Raw genomic sequence first — 21,650 nt, 5'->3', positions numbered from 1 at the left:
ATTATAATTATTCTAATTACATCATAATCAAACCTTGCTCGTTTATGTATAAATATACCTTCTTACAATTAAATAGAGTGCATGAAGAATTGGGACAACATTATAATGAGTTCAGGATATTATATCATTTCATTATTGTAAGACATTCGTACTGTTGCGATTTCCGTGATTAGCTTGTTTGTAAGATTATTCAATTGTCCTAACAATTCCATTGTCTTTAGAATTCTATTGTTGACCTGACCTAAGTTATTAGTATAAAAGAACCATGCTTGGACTTAAAAATCACACTCAAACAGTGGAACCTAATCTAAAGAATTGGCTAACAACCACCAATGATGAACTCGATAGTGGTACTGATCAGCTATGCGCTTTTGAACTGTAAGTATTTTCATTCGATTTCTTTTTTATTTCTTGATACCCGTAGTGCACCACTACCAGTACTTGATAACCTTTTACCTCTTCGACTGAAGATCCTATCTCTTATATTTCATTTTTCTTTTCACGCTTATACATATTTATAACAAATTTTCTTCAAACATGCTTGCAATGAATATTTCTGATTATTTTGATAAGTATTTTTCAACAGATGAATGTAATATCATCTTGCAAGACGAACTGATTTTCTCATCCCTAAGTTTTTCATTTCTTATTTCTCAGCTGTTTCCGCATTCTTTCCGGTAAAAATCACCGGACCTACCCCACCACCGGTACCATGCTCCAACAGTCAATGTCACGGAAAGCCCGATGGTAACTTTGAATATATTAACCCGAAAACATACAAGAAGAACCAACATTATTTCTTACAATGTAGTGATGGAGTAGCCTCTTGTCAAGCATGTTGGCCATCCAGTCTAGTATTCAAAGAGGATTGCAACCAATGTCTTTATTCTCAACATGGTAAGATATTGTTTATTTGTTTTCTAAAAATTTGAATCGAGTTTGTTTGAAAGTGACAATGTCGGAAAATATCTAAGTATATATAAGTTTGTTTTATCATTTAAAAGAACAAGAAATAAAGGGAATTACCAAAAGACACCCAGAATATGTCCAAATTTTTGACTTTTAGTCAATCCTATCCATGCTGATGTCGGATATGAAACATTTTGACAAAGAGTATTTTTATATCCACTATTTTTCAGACGAATGTGTTACATCTAAACCGTTCAAACCAGCTACCACCTTCGCATGTCCGGATATATGTCCACAACAAGGTCCTAAATTTTCTGGAAACATTAACGATCCAAACCAGCCAAGACAGTATGTAGCATGTTGGAAGGGTGTTACCGTCGGGTGTATTTCTTGTCCTCCCAAATTGGTTTTTAACAGACGTTGGAATGCATGTCTTCATTCAGGTGGATTTAAACAAGTTCCACCAGGTCGTACAGATTTGGATTATCCACCTTACGGAAAGTAAACCAACTGGAACGGAACAGAATCTTCATAATTTCTATACCTAATTTCTTGATTTTATTTTTCAAAAACCAAATTTTACTTATAGTTACACCTTCAAGATTTAAATATCTTTTAGTTCAATAAAGAAATTCTAAACTAATTTCAATCATTCGATAACATTTACCTCAGTGGAGATAATCACTTTGGCGATTTTACTTTAGGTCCCGCTTTTGCCTAAAAGACTTTTTTTATTGAACCGATTGGAATTTATTAGCATGGCGGCGAAAACGTGGAAAATAAATCAGTTTTTTTCATAGTAACACTACGCCCATTTCTGAGACATGCATTTGTATGTAATTGTTTATCTTCATTGGAAATATAATTGTTTAACTTTTGAGTTTTATTATCTTAAGCTAACATTCGTATCTCATTAAATTTTTATTTCACAATTTCATTTTCAAGTTCAAAATTTGTGTATTTGTTTTTTCTTACACTGTTAGATATCGCTATATACACCCTTTTTATAAGAACACTCGAAATTTTTAAAGCCTTTGATAATTACTAAACTTTTTGAGTTTTAAGCCTAAAATCGATAGTATAGGTAACACGAACAAATATTACAAATCTGAAGGTTCCTAGCCTCCCGCAAAAGGACCACAGATCATACCGCCAAAAGGAAGGAACCCCAAAAAGCTAAACAATATGAGCGTAGTAATGACTAAAAAAACTAACTACAGAGGATAATTATTAACAAAATGAAAAACAACAAGAGCTAAGAGAGCAAAAGACTAGAATAACGGTCCCCCAAAACGTCGAGTATCACAGATGAATTTTAACGCGAGGGGTAAATCACTTGAAAAAAGGTGTACGATACTTTTTGACTTTTTGAATTTTCATTTGACTTTTTGACTTTTATTTGACTTTTTGACTTTTTGACTTTTTGACTTTTTTTTGACTTTTTTCAAACTTCCATTTTGACTTTTTCCCGACAAAAACGCCCACTGCCCTCGGGCGCCTAAGATTTTCCGCCCAAATCTGTCCAAAAACGCCAACCGCCCATAAATTTTGCTCCACCCATCCGCCCATTCAAGAAACTTTTTCAAGACTTTTTCTTTACTTTTATTTGACTTTTTGACTTTTTTCTAAGAATTTTTGACTTTTTTTTTGACTTTTTGACTTTTTTTTTGACTTTTTAACTTTTTTTTGACTATTTTGACTTTTTTTTTGACTTTTTTGACTTTTTTTTGACTTTTTGACTTTTTTTTTGACTTTTTGTAGAGGTGTACGATAATTTTTCGAGTGATTCACCCCTTGTTTTAACGTTATGTTCAATATATCATGATTTTGGACAATGCTAAAATCGGGGTCGCCATAAAGAAGTATTCTACACAATGCTTTGGGATTAAGTGGAAACAAGGTTATGTCAGGTTGAAGAAGGCTGTCGAACATAACAAGTCTGTCATTGGAGTAATCAGAGCAAATGCATCAGGAAATGTTGTGTCGTTTCAACAGAATTACTTCAACAGTTGCAGAATAATGTCAATTGTGTCTGCAAAAGTTATGTCTAAATTAATTATAATTTGTGGTCCCGAAGATGACTGAAACCAACCCTTAATCGGTTAAGTAGAACCACGCCATCGTTGTCACTAGGCCTGAAAACTGGGTTAGCGCAAGGCCTAAAGAATTTAAGAATCGCTTGTTTAAATAGTGAAATAGAAGGAAGAATTTCTTATTATTAGAGGTTATTCAAGGAGGCACGGTAACGTCCATTCCTACAAAATGGTGCCTCAAATGGTGGTTGTATCCTCCGCCCTGCCCTACGTTCCTACGAACATTTGAAAGATGAGCAGGTGCAAAGCCATTAGTCTGGCCGAAATACAATAAAACAGGGGTTAACGTAGAAAAAAATTCCGCGTAAACTTTCATGGTACCGCGTTGGAAGCGAAATTTTATGTAGATTATCATACTCAAAGCCTCGTGATGAGGCCCTTGGGGAAAACTTTTGGTAAAATCAAGCCTGAAGTGTACTTCTTCGCCCCAAAATAGATACGTTTTTTTTGCAGTGTACTGGTCATCAGCCACACTAAAAACCTATCAAAGCTATTCAAAGTCTTTGAAAGTCAGCGCTATTTCCATGGGATTTCGCCTTGCGCTTGACCCATTTCATATCATGGATGACACTGTTTAAGTGCTTGTGGTTTCCAGAAATGTGTTTGTTGGGAAATCCCCCCCCCCAGATTTTTGAGACAGGGGTATACATATTTGAGTGTTTTCTTGAAAGACACCTACTATGTATTGCAAGGATAGCACTTTTCAAGGCAATTTTATATCGAAAATGGGTCCTAAGTGTTTTATTTCACCAATTTTTTTCCCCAAGGGCCTCAATGTGAGGCTCTGAGTATGTTAAACCTCGTAAAATTCCGCTTCCAACGATACCAAGGCAAGAAAGTTTACGCGGAATTTTTTTCCTGGTCAACTTTTATTTCTGCCAGACTACATTGATTATTTTATAAAAGTAAATTAGTCTTCGACATCTTCGACATCAAAGAATCTCTCCAGTGAAAATGAAAGTTATAGCATTTATCTACAAAATCTTCATTTTTTTCTTCATTTTTAGAATTTTTTTAAATATCTTTTTATTTCGAATTGTTCCACTCACTAATATCTTTCCGATGGTACCAAATTTATAAAGATTTAGGTAAAAGAAAAAAGAGTGCACACTTATCGTGAATAGACTTTGTTTTCAAAATAGGGTCCAGAAATAGGGGCTATCCTTTGAAAAATTTCTGGGCGCCGACATTCTAACATCAATCCATAGGTATTAGTTTTTTTTTTTTTTGTTCATTAATTGTCTTTCAGGCTCTTCCATATTTTACAATGGCTATTCTTCCTATGTAAAAATAATCATATTTAAATAAAAAGATAATTATATTCTATGAAAAAAAATATGCTGTAGAAACAAAACACACAAAAAAAACAACTCAAGAATACTGACAAAGCTCACAAAATTGCAGATTGTAAAACCGTAAAACTGTAGAAACAAAACACAAAACAGAACTCAAGGATACTGACAGAGCTCGCAAAATTGCAGAAAAAGAAAACAGAAAGTATAGCTTGTTGGTGTTGTAGTATTAGGTCCAAATTTGGTGCTTTGTTCCAAATTTGGACGATTTTTATGGAATTTGTTACAAATCGGGCCTACTATAAGGTCTTTTGCATTTAAAAACAGACAATTGAATTATTAGTATCAAAAAGCTGATAGATAATATAATGCGCAGGGCGGAACGAGGTAGGTGCGTCTCCTCTCAATCTTACTCTTCAGTTTTATTCTATTGGCTTTTTAGCACTTCTGATATCTCTAGAAAATATACCCGTTTCCTTGTGGAGACGTTTTAATAAACAGCTGAGAATATTCTCGGACCCTACCGGCCAGTGTGAATAGGCAACAAAAAAAACATTAAAATGTCCAAGTTTTGAGTACAGCAAGAAAGTAATGTTTCAACATTATTGAGTGAAAGTTTTACTTTGTTTATGTGTAAAAAAGTCAGAAATACTTTTATGCCCTAGGGACTATAACTTTGGAATCGAGTTAAGTGTCGCGTGCACGGTGCTTCTGATTCAATTATTAGATAAAGTGCAGAATCATTGCCGATCCATTGTCCAATCTTTATAAGTGTTGTTCATGGAGATTTCGGACAGTTACTATGACCATGAGTGATTAATTGCTTTAAATTAATTGTTTAATTGGTTTGTTTCCTCTTAAAAAGTTGTTAGACAATAAAAAAAACCGACAATCAAGGAAGTTGTTAGCATCATTCAATCATTATTTTCACATTTTTTTGCTTTGAAGTTTGAGGAAATAGCAAAAAAAAAAAGTATTTGCAACGTATTTTTCTTCGGCGAGAAGATGATGAATTTTAGTTTACAACAGTATAATGCAATGAACATATAACATTTATTTGACATTTTCTGAGGCTTTCAAAGGCTCAGATGTCAAATGAGTGTTATATATAGAGTTTTGGTTTGGGTGTGAAATTCGATAGATTTTCTTTTTCTCTAGCGCTTTTTTTCCGATTTTTCGCTTGGCACCCAACGGGGACTACCGCTTTTCATACTCACCGGCTATAATATTCTTCGCATTTCCGTAGTTTTATCTTGGTCTTCGCCGTAGAGTCTGTTTGAAATATATAAAGGAAATAAATGAAATCTTCCTAAAAAAGGAATCAAGATGAAGAGCGCACTTATAAAAATTATCCTACCGCTTTTTTTTAGCAAGGAGCAAAAAATGGACGCCAGGATTGGACAAACTCACATCAAAGCAAAAATCAATGAGAGTATCACACTACAGAAGTATTTTTTCTTTCATCTGAGCAAATCGCTACTAGTCCTTGTTCCTATAGAAAATTTTGAGAGGCTTATTAAATATTTTTATGACGACATTAACATGTAGATAAACAAACAAAGGTTGTTGTATATAAACAGTTAGAGAGAGAGAGTAGAGGAGGGTTTGAGGAGTGTAATATATCACTTCTGTCTTTCATCCTTGTTTAAATTATTGCGGGAAAATTATTAAAAGAAAATTTTGATTAAAAAGTCTTTCTTAATCTTTTATTTTTTTCAAAAGTTTGATAAACAATGTAGTAATCTTACTAGTAAATTTAAAACCCAAAATGTTATATAGAAGTGTTTTACTTATTGCTTTCGAATTCATTTCATTGCTTTCTCTTATAATACTTTCTAAACTGTTGGAGTGAGCTGTGTGTTGCTTTCATTGTTGGGACCTGTTAGACAAACAAGTTTCTTAAAATTTTATAACAGGAGGCTCTGTACTGTACAACAAAAAAAGCAACTTTATAAGAGAAGGAGAAGGATTTTTAGACTGGTTTTGGGAGAAAACACGAGATGAAGTGAAATATAAATGTGTCTTCACTTGACTGATAAAGCGAAGAATTGCTATAAAATATCTAAGGGGATTTACTATTATGAAAAAAGAAATGTTGTAGTCTACAAAAAGTCCTCATTTACACGAAATCTGACAAATAATAATACACCTTTCCCGTAATTCAAAGTTCTCAGAAATGGCCCGGGAAAATGTGCGCTCCACCGTTGTGTATAAAATTGTTTGAGAGGTAAAAAACGCGTTTTTGTCTGCGAGGGTTTAGGGAAAGTGGGATTTGAGCCTCTAACTTTTGACAGCGATCTTCTTTTGGCAAAATATTTTCAGGGTGGTATGATATCATGATTAGATTGAACATACTAAAATTTGAGGGGATTTTGTTCGACAGAACTTAAGAAAAGCTCAAAAAACCAACTTTCCCTAAAGGAGCGCAGGCAAAAACGGGTTTGTTTACCTCCAGAGACCAAACAGTGGAGATCATCAAAATAATGCGCTTGCATTAGTTTTACGAATTACGGGAAAGGTGTATTGCTATAATTGCTCAAAGTACTTTTTGCTAGTGAAAATGATTGATGGGTACTGTCAACTGCTCGAGTGTACGCAACATGGCACTTGTTGATATCTGGCCTGTATTTTCACTTACTGTTAAATCTCTTTGACAACAATTTGTTTTGATAACTCCACCAAGTTTATCAATCATACTTTCTGTCATAACATATCACGATAACTTTCACTGATAGCGCGCCCTTTTTAACTTTTGTTTTCGTTTAAAATGACTGGGATGCCGAAAGGAGATTAGAGAATGCCCGCCGCCTAACCGCCTACCACCCGATGAGATTAACAAATAGTGAGTGTGTAACTTGCCGCGGGAGTGGCTCACATTCGCGTGTGTTTTCCACTACGGATTTTTTCATATTTCAATTCAAAAGCCTACTTGGTGCGAAAGAGAAATCGTGTATTTTTTAATACGCGGTTCATTGAACTCAAATCAAATGACTTTGGAGGTGCGGTGTAATGGTGGTGGAATGGCCGTCCCAAGATAGTCCCAAGTTGGAGCAGTTGACGGTACACCCGTGCAGGGAGTTTGCAGGCAATTTTTTTACCTCAACCCAGTCCTTAACCTGTGCATGTTCTTAGCGCTGTAGCAGTTCATTTTGATGGAAGTTGTCTAAAAAACTACTCAAACTGGCACTTGTATATACAACGTTTTCTATTTCTAAGGTCCTTTTCTTTCAAAGTTATTTTTTAAATTAGTTTGAAGCTTGCATTAGTTGAATTTAATTCTACTTTAGCTCAAAAAATTTGCAACTGAAAGACATATAGGCAACCCCTACACCAACAATATCATACTCCAGGATACAAATGAAATTTTTCAATTTCAGAACTAGATGCCCCTGTTTGGTTATTATCAGTTAGGGTTAGGGTTGGAGCTCGAGAGTCAAAATATAAGGCTGAAAGCCTTCTCAGGGGCATTTGTATCCTTGTAGGGGCACTGATAGGGTTTGGAGCTTTGTTAATTAAAAGGTCTGTAAATTACATGCTATAAGTATTTTTGTGAATGACAGCATTCTGCCGTGTCACGTTGGCGCAATCTGTTAGGCATTGGGTTTATAAACCAAGGTTGCTTGCATTTGGTGGTTCAAGCTGAGGTAGGAGACCTATTTCACTGCAAATTTCAGAAAAATTCTTAGAAAACAGTTAGAAACACTTGAGAAAGTCAGAAAATCAGGACAGAAGTCAGAAGATAGGAAAGTAGAAAATAGGGGAAAATAAGAGACAATGCATCTTGGAGTATGATATCGTTTGCCAACCTACACTGTACAGGTGTACTGTCACCTTTTATGGAGATAGGAAAGAAAGAATTTAAGGTAGGTGTGGGAAGAATCTGATTAATTTTTTTTTACACCAGTTTACACTGCTAAAACATAATATTATGATACGAAAGATGGTTTTGGTAAACCAAAATCTTTCTTGGAAATAAAAAGCACTTTCAAATTTAAATTAAGACTCAGTGTTTTACAATAAATCTCTCTTGGTTTCTCTTATCAAGACGAGGAAGCTTGAATTTTTTTTTTGATGGTAATTCATTATTTCTAAATACCACAAATCACAGCATCAGCTGTAAGCAATTTATCATGATTAAAGGAGTGTGTGAGGTAGATAATTAGAAATTTCTCTACAAAGTCTTTTAAAATTTGTATACTTTGTGGTGGGGTGTTAAGCTTTATATTTCCAATGTCAGATTGTGCTGCTCAACATTCCATTACATTCCAGCTAGGTTGACAATAAATTATTTCAAGAAATAAAAAGTACATACTTACATTTTTATGACTTCTTTGTGTTTAGCAGAAAGAATTAAAAAAAAAATGGTAGTCACAATCTCCATCAGAAATTTTCTTCGAGCACAGGTAAAAATTTATTTCAAGTAGTTTTTCAACAAAAAGGCTGTTTTTGTAACTTTTTGAGTACAAAAGTTTAGCAGAGTTATTGTTAACCACACTTTTACTTTTTGAAAGACAGTAAAAAATGTCTACAATATACAACTGTTAAGAGTAAGTTTTCATAATATTCTTATTTTTCAGAAATTAAACAAAGTCAAAGGCGCTTTATCCATTGCGTCGAGATCCTTCTCAGAAATCAGAGTAAGTTTTTTTTAACATTCTGTTGTTTTTTTATTTTGTGTAAAATTCCAATTGTACATAAAACAACTATCTCTAAATGTAACTTAGAAGTTAGTGTAATCAATTTCTTTATAACATTATTATCTATATTTTTAAAGTACAATGACTTGAAAATCCATCAAACAACAACTCCAAGGGAAAAGCCATCTGCAGATTCCAAACTGGTTTTTGGTAAACAAATGGCTGATCACATGCTTGTTGCAGAATGGACCATTGACAATGGATGGGATATTCCAAGTATTGTTCCATATGGCCCGTTAGCAATTCCACCTTCTGCTTCTGTCCTACATTATGGCATTGAGGTTTGAACTTCTTCTTTTTCTAGTCGCAGTCATTTGTTCTTCTGAACAAAAACTGAATTCCAAAAAGTCATGTAGGTTAAATTATAGAATGCCTGTGGGTTGAAGGTTTATAAAAAACAGTAAGAACAAAAACGTAAGACGGAAATTTTTCCCGAAAATTTTCCCCTACATCCAATAAGATGATCTCAATTCGTTTTCTAAAAGATTTGTATTCAAATAATTGGTAGTTACAATATTATATTACATTTCATTTTTAGGTATTTGAGGGTATGAAAGCATATAAATGTACCGATGGATCAATACAACTTTTTCGACCAGAAGAAAATATGAAACGACTATTTGCTTCAGCTGAAAGGCTAAGTTTACCTGTAAGTTTTGCACCAGATAGCAAACTTAAATAACGAGTCTTAAAAAGTACAAAAAAAATTAAGGTTTTATTTTTCCCCTATCTGGGAAAGGTTCAACATCTGCTTCTAAGGCCTTACTGGATTGATCCTAACCAATTTTTTGAAGGTGGCTTTTTTTTTTAGACATTTGACAAAGAAGAAGTTTTGAAGTGCATTGCAGAACTGGTGCGTGTTGATCAAGACTGGATCCCAGATTGTGACAGCAGTTCATTATATATTCGACCAACGATTATAAGTACAGAGGTATTGTTCCTATCTGTGACTGCTTAAAATTTTTGTCATCATTGATTGTTAGTAAGTTGAAATGAAGTCTCAAAATGCCGTAAGAGTCAAAATCTTACAGTGAATAACTGCCTTGTAGAAAATGTTTGCTCCTACAAAACACTTGGGCACTGTATCTGTCGACTTTTTCCCTTCTACTGTTTAAGCCTTCTCCATTGGTGGTAAGCCACCAGATAGTGCAATGTTGTTCGTCATCACAGGTCCAGTTGGGTCTTATTACGACACAGGAAGTTTCCAACCCATCTCACTTTTAGCAGACCCAAGTTTCGTCAGAGCATGGCCTGGTGGTATTGGAGATTGCAAAGCTGGAGGGTATATATTTCTACATGTGTCCATGATTTGATCAATCTATTGGGAGAATCCTTTTATTTGTGTGTATTTTGTTGTTAAAATTGTAAGGGAAAATACTGTAGGGAAAAAGTGAAATTTCTTTGTGGTACCTGTGTTGAAAATTATTTATTCTTGTCGTCATCCATAATTAAGATTTTATTCTCTTTAGAAACTACGGCCCAACGATATACGCGCAAAAATTGGCTCAAGCAAGGGGCTGCTCTCAATGCTTATGGCTATACAAAGACCAAGTCACTGAAGTTGGAACCATGAATTTCTTCATGTTCTGGGTCAACGAACAAGGAGGTAAGTCTTAAAAAATGGTTCGAGATTGAAGAGTTTCATAGATTTTTACCACAACTTAGTTTCGATTGTCTAACACTCACGTTTGATAATATATACTATCAAAATGGCATTTCTTTCTTCCAAATTGCATAACTTGTGACCTATATTAATCACTGTTATGATTAAATCTCTATGCTGTGGTTAAGACTTCTATCTTAGTCAGTGAATCTTTTGTAATCGTTTTTAACAGTTTTAAAAGATATCCCTGTTATTTTTTACCTTCTATAGGTAGAATTGGTATTATGTAACGTAGCACCCCTGCAGTTCACTTCTCCTACTTCATCTAGGCTTCTTATTTCCTCAGTTAGCTGTGCATCAAAATGTGCAAAGGATTTAAGAAAAATTCCTTCCTCCCTCAGTTGCTACTTCCTTGTTCAATACAATGCTGAATTTCCTTGTTTGCCTTCGAGATGATTTCGATAATCTGTTATTTTACTTTCAGAACAAGAGCTGGTCACGCCACCCCTTAATGGCCTGATTTTACCAGGAATCACGCGAAAATCACTCCTCGACCTAGCACGAGAATGGGTAAATAACTGAAATTCCTTTCAAACTCCAAGACCTAATTACGATTACTCAGGGTGATCGTTCGATAGAAATGTAATGTCATTAGACATCGAATAGCTTCCTTGCGGTATCACTTACATATTTTTCCTTCTATGAATTTTCTCTTGTCGTGGTTAAAGTGAAGTTGCATAATGATTGTTTGACTTGCCCACATGGCACATTATCATGATCGATTTATCTCATGAATTTTGAAACATGACCTCGTGAATTACAAATCCACTTTTAAACATCCTCTTATTATCTTTCTGTGTTATCTTTTTTTATAAGATCAAGGTTTCTTCTAATTTCTTGTAACTCACGGTTTTTTAGATGATAAAGCCAAGCTGACTGATAATCCCCTAAATACACAAATATCCAAAGTTTCCGCCCCTTTTTGACCTTGTAGAGCAGTCTATTTATCCTGAAACTCATAAGATAAGATTTATGTTTTGTGTTTTGCATAAAATGCCTAATATTCTGCTTTGAAAACGATTTGCTGTCACTAGAAATGGGAAACTCTCAATGAATATACTATGTAATAAGTGCCTTTTTATGGAAAAACAAAACAAGCATCATAACTGTGAAACAAAAATAAACATTTTAAGAACTTCTCAACAACTATCAGAAAAACTTATTTTGATATAATGTAACATACAATTTAAAACACACACACCTCCTTTTGACGTCAATGCAACCTGACACTGCAATAATTTGTTTTTTGTTGATTATTGCTTTTCTCGTAATGCAGCGTCACATTGTCGCATCGGAAAGATAGAAATTGAACTGTTTGACATAAAACGATTTTCATCACGCCCCCGTTTTAAAAAAATCCTGAAAAGTCTTTTTTAAAGCGATTGACATGCAGCTTTATGGAATTTTTAACTGGTGATGTTTTGTCAGTTTGCATATGATGAGTCATAACAATAGTTTACTGAGAGTTTAACCTGTAGCTTGAAGCCTGAAGACCTTTAGAATAGCAGAATGACAGATTGTTTATAATCTTCTTCGGTCCCATATTGATGTTTACGTTTTTACTCTACTTAGGATGAATTCAAAGTCTCCGAAAGGGATTTCACTTTACAAGAGGTCGCCAAGGCTGCGTCAGAAGGACGAGTATGTATATCTATTTTGTTGACAATTGCTTTGGTCAAGTACTCAAAAATAAGCGACCCTTAGGGCCAATTCCTCTACTTTCCGACTAACAATATAGGTACTTTCTATGTGAGACAATGTGGATTATGAGGATCAGGGTCATTTGAAACGACTTTTTCTAAGAGTTAAATTTTATTTATCGTCGAATTCTGTGTTTCTTTTTGAGCCTATGCAGGCCTATGTTGTCTATTCGACGTTCTATGTCCCTTTTGCTATAAACCATTTTAGGTTGGTAGGAAGATTTCGTGGACATCTTTATTTTTGATAGCGCTCGTATATGTAATATCCCATAAGTTTTTTCTATTTGAGAAACAAGAGAAATTAGAATTATTTTTTTATCGTAAGAGATAAGAAAAACCTCAAGTCAAAAAGGTTTAAAGTGGAAGATTGAAAAGGTAGAATTTTACAAAACATCTCTTCTATTTTTAGGTGAAAGAAATTTTCGGTGCTGGCACTGCAGCTGTAGTCAGCCCAGTCGATAAAATTCATTATCTTGATGACGTCATCGAAATTGAAAATAACGGATTCCCAATCGCGCAACGTTTCTTTGATGAGTTGACGAGCATACAGGTAAGATTGTTTTAGGTTTGTGTTTTTAAGCCACAAAGGGCGAAGCTCTCGCCCTTAAAGCATTGTTTGCTCCACTTAGAACGCAAAATAAAGCTTTCATTAAAGGTCTTAAATACTCAAAATTACTAATTTTTTGGTGTCCAGGGTTGTCATAGTTTAAAGACGAAAAGAGTTATGAAGCTTAAAACTTGCAGATACGTCAAAGCTTAATTTAGTTATTGTTAAGTCCTGTTGAATACGAAGTTAGATATAGCATAAATAGCTGAGGCTTATCTTATATCAGACTTGCATAAAAATAACGTTTTTTTGCACACTCATTATAATGCTATCACGTGAAAGATCTTCCCAGTAGTTTAACTAAGATTATAGTTAGAGACGCTGGATGAAACTGCTGCAAAAAAGAGGCAAGAATATTTTGTGTTATTATTTAGTTAGTTTAGTGTGGTATCGTCAAGTTATATATTGGACGATGAAAAAAAGGATCTGAGGCCGTCTATGTATATGGTGTTGTTTTTGTATATTTCTTAAAAATCTAGTTGCTTGTATATAGTTGCTATCAGCTTTATTGTGGGCTGAGAAGGCTGTCCTTCATTCGATAAGAAGATATCTTGCTTTGAAATCAACCGAATCAACTGAACTTCCATTATGATTAAAAAAAGTTTTATAGCTTTAGCTATTCCTCAGGTATTCAGACTCGGACACAGACAGCAGCCATTTTTCCCTTCAGAGCATGTATTCATTTTTGAAACCAATCCTATAAAAAATCATCAAAAACATGAAATCATAAATAAGTATTAAAAACATGATAGTACCGATAGCTTCAAAGATTTTATAAAGAAGGTTGCAGATATTTTTTTCTTGGTCAAGGCTCTCCAATAAAATCATGGTGACTTTGATTTTTCATTTTTCACTTTGCAGTACGGACGAACACCTCACCCATGGAATTATCTGGTTGACTCGCAACAACTTCGACAAAAACAACCTAACCTCCAGTAACAACAACAACCACTTCTAAATATCTTTCCAACCAAAAACAAAAAAACCTTTTTTACCTTTTATCAACACTTTTATTCTCAAAACAAAGCTTTCTTTCAAACCTTTTTACATACTTAAAATATTTTATTTTTAACCTCTGTATATTATTCTTAATATTTGAAAAACAAAATCTTGTAAGGATAAAACTGACATTTAATGAATGAAATCTTTTAAATTTTTTTTAAAGACAAAAACTCATTTTGGATAGAGTTTTACAAGAAATTTGGACTGGTTGCATCTCTGTAACAAAAAATCATAAATTCAGATCTCTTGGTATTTGATACTAACACGTGACGTTTTTTGACTGATTTTTGACTAAAAGGGCGTCCACTGTTTTCCCATAGTGTAGACGATAAAAAAGTAACATATTTATTATTTAATCACCACCATCATGTATGCATTTTTGTGCTATTTTATTTTATTTATAAAATTATTTTAAAAAGAAAGAAAAGAATGATAAAAATCTAATTAAATGTGTATGCTGAAATTCTGCACAATTAGTGAATTTGAAAAATAGATTTCGGCTAAAAAAGCTTTGAGCAAAATTAAATAGTAATCGTATACTTTTTTTATAAGGACGATTAAGGTTAAAAAAAGACGAGTTTTCGAACAAAGCTGAGCCTGGAATTTATGAGGTTCAACGAATTCAAGGGTAAAACAAGTTAATTAAGGAAGGAATTTAGCTTCGGGATGAGAACAATCTAAGGCTCAAAGCTTCAAAAAATGAAAAATCCAAGCCTCGCTGTTCATTTGTATTATCGAGTACATCAGTCAGCGACTGTTCAGTCAAATAGAATTTTGGTTCCTTTGAAGCTGGCTGATCTGATTGATTATCATATACACCCTGTCATTAACTGTACATAAAGATTCTGCATCATCATCATCGTCCATTCCCAAGCTTTTGCATAAGTTAAATATCATAACAATTTATCACCAGCCTAGTTCATATCTATTCAGTCTTCTATGTTCATCAAGCCAATCTTCCAAAGGTTTAAAGTAAGCAATGATTGGCTTAGAACTCAACGTCTTTGAACCGGTCAGTACTTTTAAAACGTCTGGCCAAGGAAGACTTTTACCCAATGATAACATTTCCCTGTGAAAAGAAAAAATATATTGCATGAGTCCTTAAAAGAATTTACTCAAATTTGGCTAATCTCTCTGCACTGATTTCAAAGGCCAATTTTTGGGCCGCAAGTATGGTCATTTTTGAATCGAGTACCCCCCTTCCGGGGCTTCAAACTTTATTTTTATCAAGCCAAAGATTCAGACGTAAAAACGACGTTCGTCGTGTGAGATTAGAAGAGAAAATAGTTGCAAAGGATATTCTTGGCTTCCCTTTTACTGGACAGTTAAAATCATTTGGAATTACACATTTTTTTATAAGCAACTCCAAATTTTAGGTCAGCCCTGGGATTGCTTATCATTCTAGTTCGTTTTCTAGAAAATTTGCATTGACCCCCCCCCCCTGATATTATACCATATTTATGCTTATTAGGTCAAGGTCAAATATTGTGCCATGCTTAGATAATCTAAAAGTTTTTACTTTACGAGATAGCCTGGTTCCTTGTAAAAAACAATGCGTATATAAAATACTTGAAAAGTGAGCAAAGATTTTAAAATCATACATTGAATATGTTGCTTGTGCAAGTAGTTTGATGGTAAATACACGATTACCAGAAATTTTATTTTAAAATTGGCGACTCAAACAATGTAAGGGTAAAAGTATAACCTGTCAAACTTACTTTAATTTTTCACCAGCTTTTTTACTTTTATAAATCGAACATTTATGATAATCCTCACTAACGCCAGCTTCGTCACATAATGCTTTATGAAACTGAAATTGTAACACGTGACTCAAAAAATATCTCAAATATTCCGTGTTATGTGCTACATGGAAAAACGTTCCAGCATCAAACAGTTCTTTGGAACGCCCTTTACGTCGTTTTAATTTTTCGGGCGGGGCAACGCCCTGGTATTGTTTACGTAATTTCCACCAATATTTATTATAGTCATCTGGCCCTGTATCGCCCTTGAAGACGCTCCAACGCCATTTATCAATGATATATGAGAATGGTATGAACGCCACTTTCTGTAAAGCTTGCTTCAGTAGAAAGTTGATCTCCTCCTCTATAAAACAGACAGAAAAAAACAAGCATTAGTATATTTTTTATCCAGTATGCTACATTACTAAACAAAGGCATTTGGCCTCCATGTTAGATATATACAGGGAAAGCGATATCTCATCCTTGTTTGTGTATAGTCACATGTTTTCATACAACAAAGAAGGATCAGTTATCTCAAGTCTCTCTTGGGTTCGGTTGCATATGTGTAAGATATAGTACAATCATGGTCGTATATACATATATAGTATATATTTCTTGACATGATAATTTGATGTTTCGTGATTTTCAAAATTGATTATTTGACTCAAGTTTCGTGAGAAGATTTTACGTGTTTTTGTAAGAACAAACTATATAACAACATGAGGCTTCGATGGCCAAAATTTTAAGAACAAGTTAAGAACATTTTAAAGCTTTGCAGACTCTAAAACGCCAGATTTCTTAAGAAAATGGACAAAATTACTCACAAAATGGTGAAAATAAGAACATATTAAGAACATTTTTAGGCTTCAGATTCAAAAAGTTAAGAACATCCGAAAGCTTAAAAAGGTACAGCTTGTTACTTTTGAATAAATCGCTTCAACTAACCTGCGTTATCAGAATAATCACTCAGAAGTCCGATTTCTTTCAAATGTTCTGGAGTCATCACTGATAGTGCGATTGTATCGCCAACCGCTTCATGAAAACCCGGGTTAGCACCAGTACGGAACTCAACCGGTTGGTCTTGGTATAGAAGATAATATTCAGCATGTCCCATTTCATGACTGACTGTGATTAGATCTTGTTGTGATACTCCCATACATGGCATCTTTAGCCTTGGAAAGATGAAAAATAAGTGAACTATTTAGAGAACTTCTTAGTTGTGAATGGATTGGATAGGTATTTATTTTGCATAAATTAAACTGTCAATAATTAATCCTTTAATAGCAACTATTATATACAGTTCTGAGTTACGTACTTCGATGTGAATTTTTAAAATTTTCCTAGGATTTAGTTTCTATTTAGCATTATCAACATAATAATCATAACAATTGGTTTACCTATTTTACATAATGTTCGAAAATAGCATGGCACCATTTTTATACCCAGTCTACTAAAACTGAGTTGATACTTGGATGAGTGGAAGTAAGAGAAAGATTTAGAAAATTGGTTGTACGCAGGTTGGTTTAAAATTAGGATATGCTAGTTTGTTAAATTCAAAGACCTTAATTTTTAGAATGTCCGCTATTGTTAGTGTAATCTTTGAATAGCTCGATGTAATCGGAAGTTTACTTTAACACCCCTGTCTCACTATCCAAGGGGAACTTCTTCCCACGGATGAAAGTTTTCATCGAGATCCAGTGGGGAGAGAGATCTATTGTTCTAAGTCCAGCAGGGATGGTTTTAAAGCACTTTTTTTCCATTGAATTTCAAATGTGGATAAAAACAAAATCAATTTTCCAGTCGGGTTGAAACTGTGTGATCTTTTTCCAAAAAGGGACGAAATTTTGGCCAAATTTTCCAGTTGGGCGTGGTCTCACCGGGTCTGTAACACAGGGCACAGGGATGTATTTTACCTGACATCACCATCTCCTATATCCCATGCACTTGGATGACAAACTGATTTCTTTCCATCTTCTTTCTTGAACAGAGACTTTGTATAGAACGTGTCTGGCATCGATTCAAGACCTAAATAAACAGTACTATCTATTACAACCTCATTAAAAAGCATCTTGATTAATCCTATAAAACAAGGACTACTCCAAAGTGACTGAGAAGTGAGAGGGTTGAAATAGGCGCTTAAAAATATTTTTTTTCAATTACTGGGCTTTGAAACTATGCTTCTGAATACGATAAAATATAAATATGGTAAATATAGTCGCAAAATTACACCCCCTTCTCACAGACCCGTTAGGATTTTTTCAGCCAGTGGGGATAAAAATAACGGACTACTGAAACTCAATGGGGATTGTTATTTCCATATTTTTCATTGCTGGGGATTTCAATTCTTTTGTTTTCAAGTCAGAAAATCCAGTGGGGATGGGAAAATTGACATAATATTTTGCAGTGAGTATTGGAGTATTGAGTGTTGTATTATTTGTTTATTTTCAGTGGGGATAAAAATTGGAGGATAATTTTCCACCCGGGACGATATTTTGGCAAATTTTTCCAGTGGGAAGAGGTCCCAGAGGGTCTGTGAGAAGGGGGTGTAAGATTAAGGGCTTTCCCTTGACAGCTAGAAATATCAATAAGGTCTGGGGTCAAGTTAAATCAAAAAATGGTTTAAAGAGAGACGTCTATTAGGCATCTGAGAGTATTCTTGTCCCAAATGTGAAAAAAGTTTATTTCTATACGCCCCTGTTAACATTACCTGAGTTTTTAATGAATTTGGTCTTTGGGTGTTTTGAGATTGTAAGATTGCTGTTTCAAGACAACATATTGAAACTCAAAAATATCCTCAAAAAGTCCTGGGAACGAGCTTGGAAGAAAGATTTTTAGAAACATACCAATTGAAACAAAGAATTCTTCAGCTTTTTTTAACACATCTTTTTTCTTCCATTTTTTCTTTTTCATGGTGTTTGTTACATCGGGAACAGTTTCTTCGGGGAAAGGCTCCAATATAGAATATAAATGACCCCAATTTTGTGCCCACATATTTAGAAGATGGGCTGGTAATGGTCCTGTTGCTTTGACAACGTCTTCTGAAAGTTTACGACTGTTAGAAAAAAAGATGATAAGAATAGTTTATATAGTTTAAACATGCCAAAAAAAAGTTAGGAGCTTTTCGATGCATTGTACCGGGTGTCCCAGAAAAAAGTCCCCCTCTTTTGAAGAGTATTACTGAGTTTATGTATGTGTGTTTTCTGCGACGGAGACGATAAGGTTCTAATTTTTCTACATCCTGACTGACTGAGGACTACGGTAAATCTTTTACCGGCATCGATTTTGCGGGTCAGAACTGTGGGTTTTTCCAAATTGCTTCAGTCACTTTACCGTCTTCAAAAGTACAAATACATAAACTCGCTATTCACTTGAAAGAGGGGGACTTTTTTCTGAGACACCCGGTATTATTTCCATACCTATTTCCATTCATCATCAAACGCCGCATCCACAAGTTTAAATCAATTAGAATATTAGATAGTCGAGTGATCAAGGTTAATATAGTTGCATTTGTGGAGTCGTGTGACCTTATTCAGACCTTCAATAACTCGTGCTTCAAATAGACTAATAGATCCCTGAAACCGAGACTTCCGAGGGTACAAAATACTGGATTACCGGTAATTTCTTCATAAAATATCAGCGTTCCGGCAAAAAATTTCTCAATAGTGGTCAAAACTGTTCTGACGGACAGGAATACCAAAATTCGGTCTTTTAATACCAGGCTACCGGTCATTTGCATTTGACAGCATACACGAATACCAGAATTTGAATGCCCCCTCCTTTAGGTATAAACCTTTTTAGCGCACAACTACTGTACATTTTTTTCTTTAACCAAAGACTTTCTACCAAATCAAAAACATTAATTTTAATCACTAATACCCAAATCGTAATCAATTTTTCAAATTCTTACTTAAGTTTATATCTTGTATACGCGTGTAGCTTTTTATACAAAGGGTTCATCTCTTCCAAGATAGATTCAATCTGTTTCTCCAAATCGTTGACTTCATATTCCTGTCGCCAATAATCACCATAATCAGCAAATCCATTCTCAACAGCTCCTTGGTTGGCCAGATCTACAAACTTGGTGTATAATTTCTTTATGGGCGGACCAACCGCGTTCCGCCAAACATTCCACGCCCATTTTAGATTACCGATGTTTTTTGGCTCGACAGTAGACATGATAGGCAGAAGATGTGAGTTGAGTTTGAATTCGTATGGATCTTTATCTATCTTTTTTTTTATCTGTTTAAAAGAAGAAAATCATGAAATCATCTTACATACCAGAAAGGCTGCACGCTTTATTTATAAGAATATCCATGAAATTGGCCAAAGGATTAAGACCCTATATTGCCTATATTGAGAATATCACCATCATGGAATTTGGCAACTGAATCTAAGGATACCATAAAATTGCCAATTGCTAAAAGGTTCATCAAAAGTACCAAATCTTTGCCTGAGGTATTTATTGCACGCTAGATTTTTGCTTGGTTTGGATCTAAATCTAAACATCTAAGAAGACTGTAAGAATATTTCAGGATAATTTTTCCCAAAAAGTTAAGAACATTCATATAATGAATTGGAAAAACACCATTCTAATAAAAAGCGTGTATCTATTTTCATAATTTTCATGACAGATTCTTCGGTTGAATTTCAAATCATTTAAATTTGAAACTTTCCTAATTCTGCTATTTTGTAAACCAGAAAAAAGTTAAAACCAGTAAAATTAGACAATCTGGTATACAGAGTGTCCAATCCAGTCAGGAAGTTGGAGATCAGTGGCCAAAATTAGAAAGCTATAAACATGCTTCCGGTTTAGGGAATGTCCAATCCAGTCAAGTAGTTGGAAATCAGTGCGAATCATTTCACCACATTATTCTGAGATTTTAGGTGACTAAAGTTTGATTTTCATTTGTAAATTTAGTTTAAAAGTAACAAATTTGTTTACCTTTGTTTCACTGTATATAGCTGTCATTTTGGATACCAGCTTCGACATCTTTTTGTTGACCTCACTATCTGAACTGGAAGCAGTTCTCGTGATCAGTTTTAATTGCCGTTTCTGACTGTCTGTCATATCTTCATCCGAAGTACTGTCTAACAAGCATTTAGCCTCATTTCGAGATTTCGTTGCAAAAGAGGACGTTTTAGCGCTTAATTTAGATTGTTTTATCTTATTGGCTGTGTTCATATTTGTTTCATAATTCCATGATGCTAAAGTGTCTTTCTTCTGGAGTGAATTAGCCTCCTTGTTGTAGTTCTCCAAGAAGTCAGATGCATCGGAATATTTGCATTTTGGCGCACCATTAGCGTTACCATGACACGCGAAAAGTAGCAAAATTCCGCAAAGTAAAGAGCTCATTTTGACGTCACTATTGAGTAAAAAGACTTGATCTAACCCATTTTGATATAATGGACAGACATTTTAATGTAATATCTGGTTACAAAAACCTGGGTATTTTCCCCCGGTTTGAAATGTTTTGTTTCGCTTGACTTAGTTTACTCATTTTCAGCTTTCTGTTCTGTTCTGTTTTTTTTTTTGTTTTTTTCATATTTTGAAAACCACAAACAACTACGGGGGAGGGCGTTGGAAGAATTGTATTAACCTTATTTAGCTAATATATCTCTTTGTCTAATTTTAATCAAAAATAAACCAGCCGAGGCTGGAAGGTCAGCCAATAGAGCTTAGCTAGATCGCTTTAATAAGTGGGTTAACAGATGTAAGAGATGCACTGAAACAGAGTAGAATAATGTACAAAATGTGAAACATTTGATAACTTGATTTAAAATTATGTAAAACAAGCCTGAGAGCTCCTCCAACCCCCCCCCCCACGAGAAGCTCAAAGTATACTTCTCTTTAGCATTGTCCATATAGTACGTACGCAAAGATTTTCCAAATATTTGACACCCCTCCCCCCTTGTACGCAGAGAACAATAGAAATGACTTTGTTTAAACA

General features: G+C 34.4%; 3 protein-coding genes across 3 annotated transcripts; 2 read left to right on the top strand and 1 right to left on the bottom strand.

The window, feature by feature from the left end:
• The first annotated feature begins 112 nt into the window (after positions 1–112).
• LOC136806024 (uncharacterized) lies at positions 113–1,520 on the top strand. Its single transcript, XM_067062601.1, has 3 exons — positions 113–378; positions 658–897; positions 1,140–1,520. The coding sequence occupies exons 1-3, from the start codon at positions 333–335 to the stop codon at positions 1,412–1,414; spliced, it is 561 nt and encodes a 186-aa protein (XP_066918702.1). The 5' UTR covers positions 113–332; the 3' UTR covers positions 1,415–1,520.
• Positions 1,521–8,616: 7,096 nt separating this feature from the next.
• Positions 8,617–13,975, top strand: LOC136806023 (branched-chain-amino-acid aminotransferase-like). The gene is made up of 11 exons (XM_067062600.1): positions 8,617–8,697; positions 8,872–8,931; positions 9,069–9,272; positions 9,530–9,640; positions 9,803–9,937; positions 10,128–10,273; positions 10,461–10,597; positions 11,079–11,164; positions 12,227–12,295; positions 12,764–12,904; positions 13,823–13,975. The coding sequence occupies exons 1-11, from the start codon at positions 8,617–8,619 to the stop codon at positions 13,898–13,900; spliced, it is 1,248 nt and encodes a 415-aa protein (XP_066918701.1). The 3' UTR covers positions 13,901–13,975.
• A 342-nt stretch (positions 13,976–14,317) lies between these two features.
• On the bottom strand, positions 14,318–21,184 carry LOC136806022 (angiotensin-converting enzyme-like). The gene is made up of 7 exons (XM_067062599.1): positions 20,645–21,184; positions 19,610–19,941; positions 18,546–18,754; positions 17,616–17,727; positions 16,648–16,874; positions 15,682–16,066; positions 14,318–15,032 (listed from the first exon to the last, which is right to left on the bottom strand). Exons 1-7 carry the CDS (start codon positions 21,053–21,055, stop codon positions 14,870–14,872), a joined length of 1,839 nt encoding a protein of 612 aa, XP_066918700.1. The 5' UTR covers positions 21,056–21,184; the 3' UTR covers positions 14,318–14,869.
• Between the last annotated feature and the right edge of the window lie 466 nt (positions 21,185–21,650).

This window comes from Clytia hemisphaerica, unplaced genomic scaffold (genome assembly GCF_902728285.1).
Source record: "Clytia hemisphaerica strain Z4C2 unplaced genomic scaffold, Clytia hemisphaerica genome assembly, whole genome shotgun sequence".
Lineage (NCBI taxonomy): Eukaryota > Metazoa > Cnidaria > Hydrozoa > Leptothecata > Clytiidae > Clytia > Clytia hemisphaerica.
This window is presented reverse-complemented; position numbering and strand designations above follow the sequence as displayed.

Bases quoted from the DNA above. Each gene is read 5' to 3' on its own strand.
- LOC136806023 (XM_067062600.1), top strand. From the start codon at position 8,617: ATGACTTCTTTGTGTTTAGCAGAAAGAATTAAAAAAAAAATGGTAGTC. The intron at 9,273-9,529 runs GTTTGAACTTCT...TTTCATTTTTAG, and splicing joins TCCTACATTATGGCATTGAG to GTATTTGAGGGTATGAAAGC. The intron at 10,274-10,460 runs GTATATATTTCT...TATTCTCTTTAG, and splicing joins GGAGATTGCAAAGCTGGAGG to AAACTACGGCCCAACGATAT.
- LOC136806022 (XM_067062599.1), bottom strand. From the start codon at position 21,055: ATGAGCTCTTTACTTTGCGGAATTTTGCTACTTTTCGCGTGTCATGGT. The intron at 18,755-19,609 runs GTAAGAATTTGA...TTTTTCTAACAG, and splicing joins TATACAAGATATAAACTTAA to TCGTAAACTTTCAGAAGACG. The intron at 16,067-16,647 runs GTTAGTTGAAGC...TCTGTTTTATAG, and splicing joins TGATTATTCTGATAACGCAG to AGGAGGAGATCAACTTTCTA.
- LOC136806024 (XM_067062601.1), top strand. From the start codon at position 333: ATGATGAACTCGATAGTGGTACTGATCAGCTATGCGCTTTTGAACT. The intron at 379-657 runs GTAAGTATTTTC...CTTATTTCTCAG, and splicing joins CAGCTATGCGCTTTTGAACT to CTGTTTCCGCATTCTTTCCG. The intron at 898-1,139 runs GTAAGATATTGT...ACTATTTTTCAG, and splicing joins ATGTCTTTATTCTCAACATG to ACGAATGTGTTACATCTAAA.